At 37.2% G+C, this 9,180-nt stretch overlaps 1 protein-coding gene across 2 annotated transcripts; it reads right to left on the bottom strand.

Moving 5' to 3' along the window:
- Positions 1-247: 247 nt before the first annotated feature.
- On the bottom strand, positions 248-9,174 carry LOC113158110 (calpain-8-like). Of its 2 annotated transcripts, none has more exons than XM_026353806.2 (22): positions 8,971-9,174; positions 6,901-7,161; positions 6,580-6,649; positions 6,130-6,248; positions 5,714-5,847; positions 5,449-5,623; positions 5,297-5,371; positions 5,117-5,202; positions 4,497-4,571; positions 4,205-4,365; positions 3,829-3,983; positions 3,568-3,579; positions 3,253-3,455; positions 2,892-2,940; positions 2,708-2,785; positions 2,495-2,552; positions 2,335-2,396; positions 2,133-2,201; positions 1,962-2,040; positions 1,557-1,673; positions 1,080-1,132; positions 248-864 (listed from the first exon to the last, which is right to left on the bottom strand). In XM_026353806.2, the coding sequence occupies exons 2-22, from the start codon at positions 7,141-7,143 to the stop codon at positions 838-840; spliced, it is 2,100 nt and encodes a 699-aa protein (XP_026209591.1). In that variant the 5' UTR covers positions 7,144-7,161; positions 8,971-9,174; the 3' UTR covers positions 248-837. The 2 variants fall into 2 exon arrangements, with proteins under 2 accessions (XP_026209591.1, XP_026209592.1); XM_026353807.2 differs by lacking the exon at positions 8,971-9,174 and adding an exon at positions 8,545-8,589.
- Between the last annotated feature and the right edge of the window lie 6 nt (positions 9,175-9,180).

Here is a 9,180-nt window from a genome sequence, read left to right as displayed (position 1 = left end):
TTTGGCAGACTATAGAAAAAAAATATGATATATATATATATATATATATATATATATATATATATATATATATATATATATATAATATAAAAATAAAATTACATTTTGATTGATTTTACACTAGACCGGAATAGCTGCTAAAGAATTACAGCGTTTTTCTTGCTTGCTACTCAAAAATAGGATTGAGGGGTCTGCATAATTGTAAATTAAATAAAATAGTAAAGAACATATAAAAGAGCAACACATATTGACTTACATTACTTTTAATGATATTTGTAAAGAAAAGTGAATACATATTTTTTATTATTTGAAAACAGATAAAAGAAATATATAGATATTCCCCCGAACTGAAGCACAATGTGTTATTTGCATAAATCTAAAAGTGCTACAAAGTTATTATTAGCGCTACAGAGTAAAGAAGCAAATGAATCAAGCCACTTAAAAGTGTCACATCACATCACATCACAGAGATTACTACTATTTAGATCAAATGTCTTACCAATTTAATTCACCTCGTCCAGTATTTGTTGACATAAATTGATATCAGTGTTGTGTTTCTGATTCAGTTTTGTTTTTCATACAGTTCCATAAGTGCATCTTAGTACTCAGCATAGCATTTGTATCAGCTGTAGCCTGGGTTTGAATAAGAAGCTCTAACAGGTTGCCATCTGCCATTGTGATATCAAAAAGAAATTATACTTTGCAGTGGGAGTGTGAGCGACGCAGGAAAGATAACTCCAGTTTCTCATTTGATCAGCATTATATGTAGCCGCTCCATCGTCCCATACCATGAAGAAACTAACTTACAAGAACATGCACTTTATCTTCTCTCTTGGATTAAGTGTACATTGAAAGGTACATCCACTGTAAATAAAGAATACAAGTATTGATTATTCACGTTACACAGATTAAAACCAGTATAATCATTTTATAATAAAACAAATGTCATGTTTTAATGCACTGCACACACGAAAGGAATACATTTTCTGAAAGAACTGGTTTCTGCTGCTCACAAGAAACTATCAGGTGCTCATGTGAAAGTCTGTGGTGAGCACCAGATAGTTTCTCATGTTCATTACCTCGTGTTCCTGAAGATTCATGGTCGAGCCGTTTGACAACTCTCTGAAAATGTCTTTTGAGAAAGACAAAGAAAAATGAAGATTTATTTTATTTCAGAGACTTTGAAGGCATAAAGTTCAAAGTTCCCTCTGTCATGTGTAAAACAAGTTATGCTATAATGCTGGACACAACCGAAGAAAATAACTTGGCAGCGGAGTTTGAGCACTTTGCTGACTGACATTTACTACAGCACCCTTGTAAACCTTGTGTTTTATCGCTCATGTTAAGTGTCCTCTGCTGCTCTTTACCTGCACACTAGCTGTTGGTGTTGTTGCAGAGATATCAATTATTTTCTGTTTTAGGGAGCTTTTGCTTTCACAACTGCAGTATAAAAATACTAGTCATTTGTATTGCACTCCCAAGGAGGAGCAAAAAATGTTTTTATTTATTGACCATAAATGTGATGTTGCTATCACCAGCTGTCCTAATTGACTTACCTTGCGTGAACTCAAGGCGCAGGATGAGGCTGATGAAGCTCCCCAGAGTTATGTGCCCAGATGCGGTACCATAGCGCAGAGCCATCAGATTCAGCATGTTATCACTGATCCTCTGTCCTGACAATCACACAGAGGACAAAAGCTTTATAATTGATTGTATTATTTAAATTACTGAACTATGATACTTTTTACTGATACACTTGAATGGAGTGGATGTGTTAGTAGTGACACCTGCTAGAGCTTTGTTCTTCCTTCTCATTCCACTAATCATTGTATGATTCTTAAGATTTATCTTGTGACTATTTACTTACAGATAGATATTATCTGATTGCGCAGTGTTATTTTTATTTAAACATGTGAAAGGATATGTGCATAGAAGACAAAACAATATGTTTGATTGGCTACCTGAAGTCATGATTGCGTTCCTGAGCTCACTTAGGGACAGTGTTCCTGTGTAAGAGACATCACTGCGGAAGAAAATGTCCTGGTCGGAGAGACGATAGTTTGTGTTAAACTGACAATGCATGATGAGAAAAATCTAAAAGGAGCAAAATTAGGATGCACTCTTATCTTTACCTTGTATGTAACAATCTTTTTCCAGAGACCGACAAATTCCTTGCCATTCAATTTGCCGGTGATGGATGTCTTTTTAACCCAGCATTAAGGCGTACACATTATTTCATGTCTTAATTGGATCTTTTAAATCGAAATTCACAATGCAACAAAGGGACAGGCAGAAGGAACACCAGTCTACAATGAATATGACAAAAGAGGATACATCCCCCAAAGCAACCATGCTGCGACAGGCATCAATGCTGAAGAGTTCAGTTTTCATAACTCCTAAAAAAAGAGAAAGCACCACAACATGGCAGTGGCAACAAGTTTGTTGTATTTGTGTATTTTTGTTTATTCAAAAGCTGAACTTTTACAGTGCAAACCTTTCAGGATTGTTTCATTTAGCAACCGCTGCAGCTGCTCAGCATCCACTTCTTCATACTGGAAAGATTGTTCACAGCTTAGCATAAAGATTTAAAGCAGGGGAGACCGCTATCCTTACTCAGTCCAAAGGTGTCATCTACCTACCAGACCTTTAAAATCTCACTAGTTAACATGTATCTTTTGTTTTAAAAAATCTAAGACACACAATTTACCTTGTCACAGAATTGGTTAAAAAAGATGTTCTTATTTTCGTCATCTGTTCCATTTCTTGGAGTTCGAGGTGACATGGGCTGCAAAAGATTGAGTGACTTTAGTTTTAGAGTTAGTGTAGCTTGAGAAATATTAATCAATATTAAATTATTTGAAAATTGACACGATAGTTATATTCTTACACACCTCTTCCACTTCCTCACTGTTGTAGTTTTGGTCACACTCTGAATTCTCACTGAGAGGAAAGACCAGAGACACCAGGACAATGCTAATACCACTTTAAAATTGTAATAATTCATTATTATTTATTAATATTTGGTCATGACATCACAGTTATTTGTAATACTTTGATACTTATTTGGAAGTTGGCTTGTTTGTTGTATGGAGAAAACAACAGTTTGGAGTATGATATCCTTTACCACAAGGAGAGTGATGCAATTCGAACAACATACAGTGTTTGTGGCATGATTTTTATTTAATTTGAAGACTTGTATGCAGTGTATCATTTGTACATTGGTAGCGTTAGGGTGAGTTGCAAGTGACTTACTGGATGGAGATTTCTTCCTTGGAGTGGAAGGTCAGGATATACGAGCCTGTTTCATTGGGACTATAGGTGGATGGCACAATCAGGTATTCACCAGGCTTTAACACAAGGACCTCCATCACGTCACGTGCATTCAAATAAGGTTTAGTCTGGGCCACGGGTGTTTTAAAGAAGGAGGCCGGGAACTTCCCACTCACTGCTTTGTACTGCAATGCCAATAATAAGTAGACATTTCATGTCTATGAAGGTCAACTCCATCTCCAGTTTAAAGGTGTACTGTGTACTGCGTAAGAGAAAGGGACTAAAAATAGTACTTACTTCTTCAGTCACCTTGGATAATGAGTTCATAATGGGGACAAATGAGAGTTGGGAGTGAATTAGTTTAAGTGAAATCACATTTTTGACATAATGAAATATGAGCTGTAACATTTATTTTAACTTTAATTGAGCTCAGTAGTTTTTAGTGCAAGTACAAATATACATACATACAATTCAAATATTTAGTATATCTAGTTTCACTGAGTCATAAAGCTGTTATGTACGAATAAACATATAACGTAATAAATAAACAATAAGTACCTCAAACACAGAGAATCCGATGTGGAGATTCTGGACATGGCACCTGTTCCTTTTGTCAGGCATTTGCATGAGAGTCACCAGTATTTTTCTTTCACCCTGTTCATCAAGTAATTTGTCGATTTTGACCCGATACTGTGGATTAGTCCAGAAGCTCTCTTGAGGACAAAAAAGAAGAGACAGTTTTTTTTTTTTTATTATTATTTTGACAGTGAATCCTATACCAGCCTACAAAACAGGAACAAGTTGTTGCCCTGCTAAAGGCTAATGGAGTCACTCAATGACAAAACTCTTTTGCATTTAAATGACATGATGAAAATAATTTAAGGAGAGTGTTTGAAGAGACAGATTTATATAAATGCAGATATTGTGAAAGTACTGGGGTGTTTCAGGCATCCTCCAGCGGTGGTTCCTGCAACCCATTTGCCCCCATAGAAGGAGGTCTTCCACTGGCCAGGGGAGCTTCTATCAAGGAAGTCAGGATACATGGAGCAGATGTCAAGTGTTGAGAAGTACTTACAGAAGTCATCCAAGGCCATCCTGTCAAAGTTGGATTTTTAAATAAAACACTTGAATTGCTTCTGTCCTGAAAGTCATGCTGCAAAAAAATGAATTGAGCCATTTCAGCAATGACTGTTACAAATGTCAAATTGTGATTTCAACACACTTACCAAAACTCTCCATTATCACTCACATGAAGGCACATCTCACGATCTTGAGGACTCACGGTTTGCCACAAAGGCGACCTTTGGACACAGTTGTTGTTAGTAAATGTTAAGATGCTAATTACAAGACAGATTTAAAGGTCTGACAAAACTGCAATTTCAAGTTTTTCAAGTTTTCGATAAGTAATATTGTGGTTAAGTGTAATAGACTAACGGACTTTGGATATTGTTCATATATCTAATGTAAAAACTACTTACTGAAGATGTAACTCACAGTACATGTTATGACAACTGACAATAAACCATCCAAGATATTAATCATTGGGATTAATGTTAAATGTCATCTCTTTGTTGACACAACCTTGATCCAAGTTTTGACAGGCCTTAAATGCTTCCACTTTAAAACTTGACTTCCCTATTCACATTCCCCAGTGTTCTTAATCCCTTTAAACACAACTCATACTGACATTATTTTATATAATACTGTACAGATTATTAACAAGTGGCCAAATTATTGACATAGCATCGTTCATGAATTTAACTGTAACAACATTCTCATGCTTTGTCAAAGGAAATTAAGCCAAGCTATTTCTTAATCAATAATCGCTGTGTGGATTTGATCTTACTCATCACTCCAGTCTCCTTTCCACTCCTTATGTCCCCAGGGGTTCAACAAGCGTACCAGGCTTACCAGTTGGCCTTGGCATATCATCTAACAAACAATCATCAACAGAGATTATTAATATAAATGACAGAATTCCACCGCAGCAATGACTTTAAAACAAATCTTTAAAGCAATTCCTCACCTGTTTCACACCCGTGACAGTGTAGGCATGGCCTTGGACCAATCCATTTTCTAGTCTGATGTTGTCCCCTGTCTCCTACAAAGAGTTTAAGCACAGTTAACAAAAGCAAAATAAGCCAACATGTGTTTTATATTATAGCTATTCATGCTTACCCCTGGATGTGTACCACAACCCATTAGGGACCTGCATTGTCCAGCTCTGTACATGAGCTCCCACAGATTTGCAGAAGGATTCGACAGCTGGATGCACATGTGGACACCACCAGTGAAGTCCATCATAGCCTCTGCTGGCGTTCCAGCATTCATGTCTGAATAGGAGCCACACACCCTGACACAAGTAGGTGTTCAATTACTGTTCCATTACTTTCAGACATACAGAAATTGCTATCAAGAGAAAAAGTATGCTGATGTTCTGTACTTGGCATAAGCTTTCTCCAGCAAAGCAGGCCAGAATTCAGTTGGGTCTTTGCAGCTGACAAAGATTAGTCTGCCATTAATTGTTGGAAGCTTGTCATCAATGACAACATCCACCCATTTTCCAAATCTCCAGAACTAAATAGTTGAGACAGGAGGGAATAAGATTGAGAATTACTTGAGAAGATCAATACCATTCACGTCTGTATGGTAAATATGAAGCTTATTTTGTCAATATTTGTATCTGCTTATCAGTACCTCTAAAACATACCACTTAACAGGTAATATAAGTAATATAAGGGGTACTCACTAATACATACATACATACATCTAAATATTTGTGTTAATAAAAAACATCATAGCATGGTACTGTGTGACTTTACCTTCAACAGAATACAAAACTGAGTTGTGTCTATTTACCCTGAAGTGGAACAGCCCACAGTAGTCCTTATCAAAGTTTTGATCAAGGGGAACAACTTGCTCAAAGATTTCATCCTGGAAAGTCAGAGCTCCAATAGACGCCAGAAACCAGCAGTTTCCTGATTGAAAGAGGTCAGTGAGTTATTAGAGCTATGGATCATACTTTGTCCTATTTCTCAGATTACTTTATGAAGTTTTGGTGCTTGAATAAGTGTGTGGACATGTTTTTTTTTAATAATTCTAGATGTGCATACTAAGTCAGAGCACTTAAATCTCACTGGATGTATCCACTGTAATTACAGAATTAGAAAAACTTGTGCAGTTTAGTGCTCCTCCACAGCACTCTACTCTAGTTCAGTCTATTTCCTACCCATTTTATGTATGTGCGTCACCTCACAGCATACCTGGAAAACTATTTATGTAATATGAGGAATTAGCTTGTTTGCTTACCAACTGCACCTTGACGAAAGTCAAATCTGGAGATCCCTTCGACCACAAGAGATGGATTAGGAACAATCAACTGAAACAGAGAAATTGTTGGCAACGAAAAACTTTAATGTCAAAGATTTAATATTACAAGCCTAAAGTCCAGAAAACAATACAGTAATACATTATAATGATGGCACACTGTCAGGTTTGTATTTAACATCTGCAGTTTGTCTGCATTAATACTGTGAACATGACTCAGGAAGAACTAAACAATTATGTTCTATATTCACCTGAAACAGTTCAGCTCTTTTAGTTTACACTATAACAAACCAAAGCACTTACTGCTGGTCTCAGCCACTCAACTTGGGCCGAGTTCAGTTCAGGAGAGTTCAGCAGCTGTTGTCCAATGGAGCTGTTGGCAGGGGGGAACGTAGCATCATAGAACCTTATCCGTTTGGTGAGACAGTACTGTTTCAGTTGCTTAAAGTCTTGATTGAAGAACCTCTCAGGTTTGGCGATGGTCCCATAACCGCTTTTTATGTTACGTGTACTGAGGATGTTATTACACACACCCGGGGCAGGCATCACCGCAGTGTTTTAGGTCTGTTTTACAAAAAAAGACATGGATAAGAATTTTAACATTAAAAAGGCAGAAATTGAACTCAGAGCAGGAACTTGGACAAATCAGTGGGCTTCCCTAAGGCTCAATCCTTCGTCCTCTTGGTCTAAACATACATTATTTCAATAGGCCACATTATATAATGCAACAATGTCAACTCATCATCTAATCAAATGTTTCTCATTCTAACTAATATAATAGCTAACTACTACTACTACTATAAATGAAACACTTACATTTTACATTTTGCTAACATCAGTGTCTGGACAGAAGAAAAATTCCCAATGTGCCCAAATTATTTTTCACATTCACACACTGAAGGAAAGCAACAACACGTAAAGACAAAACAGTAAATGAGAGAGTTCAGTAAAGAAAGGACTGGATTTATAGCTGCTGATAACTGTCATGATCCTGGTTTGCCACTGTTTGCCATTTAGCTCTGCCTCATCTTGGTTCCTGACTCCCCTTCTGTTTTTTGGTCCCATCCACTGTTTTGGTGCATCTCACATTTAGCTTTAATTAATAATCCCGATTGGATTCAGCAGTTTCCCAACCTACTGAAGCAGTCCCTCTTCTGTCACAGAGGTACCAGATTGTTCCTACCTGTTTTACTAACCTGTGCTTGTTCACTTCTGTGGATTGAAGGATTGGAAGAAGTTTAAACTGTGACCTAATCAACTGTCTTTGAATAAGGACTTATAGGCTCTTGAATGAAGAATGAACTAAAAACAAGGAACTTGCTTTTCAGACTGACTGCTTTGGAACCCGGATTTGATTTCTGGATTTTAAGTGGACCTCTCTCACTTCACCTCCTCCAGTCCTCCAGCAATATCAGATCTGTGTTTAACGCAATATAATGCAGATGATCAGGGAACATTTCTCCTCTCCTCATTCACCATCACTACATACTTCAAAGACTTTAATGATACTGAATTCCATTGCGCAGTGATGAAAGCTCTGTTACAACTCTCCATTTCTCACTTCACATAGCACATTTAGTGGAACTACATTCAGGTGAACATGGACAAAACAGAAGAACTTGTAATTAGTTCAACAAACTAAGGTGAATAGTTTTAAATACGTAACATTTATACAAAAAAGTATACAGTAGTGTCATCTGCAAGTGAAAAAGTGCAGTTGATGTTAGGATGTTATGGCATGCACTAGGCAAAACTAATAGCAAGTGTTTTTCTGGGCTCTGCAGTAACAGTACACTAAAAACCATTTCAATCATTTAAATTTTAGTTCAGCAATAACAAAATAACTTGTGCTGCGCCTAAAACTGTCTGTGCTGCAAGTTCCTAAAACGTCAGTAGAAATTTAAATGAAAAAAATATTTAAATACAGCATATTAATGGCCATCTTACCTTAACAGGCACAGAGAGACAACGTTAAGACTGGCTAAATCAGAATCAGTGAACAGGCTTTTATAATCCGACTAAACACCTCTTATTTAATACCAAAAAATGCCTGAGGCTACCAACATATCCAAACATGTCTCAGGTGAGAGGTGGGCTGCACTCAAACACGTTTATAATAGGAAACTGTGCATCTGCAAACATTCCTATCTATGTACAGACCTGCATGTCTCTCCAAACTAAGTCTAAAAGGGGTTAATAAGTTCATGCCGTGAAAGAGCCTCTACACGTGCAGCCTTAATGAATAACAACGTGACTTTTTCAAATATTCAGTAAGAAACTGTTTTATCCTCATTAATCCAACTTGTGATATTTCATACTACAAGTTAACGAATAGGCGGTGAGGCTGAAGGAAGCCACATCCCTAATACAAACCGTCAGCACTGGTGCTGTCCAGGGATGTGTTCTCTCCCCTCTGCTCCTCTGCCATTACACCAACCACTGCACCTCCAGCAATCGGACTGTCAAGCTCCTGAAGTTTACTTCATTAATTCACACAACTTAATCCAGTTATAGTTCGCTGTTTTTGAGCCTGTTCCATGCATCTCCATTAGAGCGTGGTTTGGAGCAGCCACCAAAAAGGAC

Source organism: Anabas testudineus, chromosome 12 (assembly GCF_900324465.2).
Source record: "Anabas testudineus chromosome 12, fAnaTes1.2, whole genome shotgun sequence".
NCBI classification, from domain to species: domain Eukaryota; kingdom Metazoa; phylum Chordata; class Actinopteri; order Anabantiformes; family Anabantidae; genus Anabas; species Anabas testudineus.
The sequence above is the reverse complement of the archived record's forward strand: the minus strand, read 5'-3'. Positions and strand labels throughout refer to the sequence as shown.

Coding starts and splice junctions, on each gene's coding strand:
- LOC113158110 (XM_026353806.2), bottom strand. CDS start 7,143: ATGCCTGCCCCGGGTGTGTGTAATAACATCCTCAGTACACGTAACATA. Junction 4,572..5,116: donor AAAGGAGACTGGAGTGATGA/GTAAGATCAAAT, acceptor CTGTGTCCAAAG/GTCGCCTTTGTGGCAAACCG. Junction 2,786..2,891: donor ACAGTGAGGAAGTGGAAGAG/GTGTGTAAGAAT, acceptor AATCTTTTGCAG/CCCATGTCACCTCGAACTCC.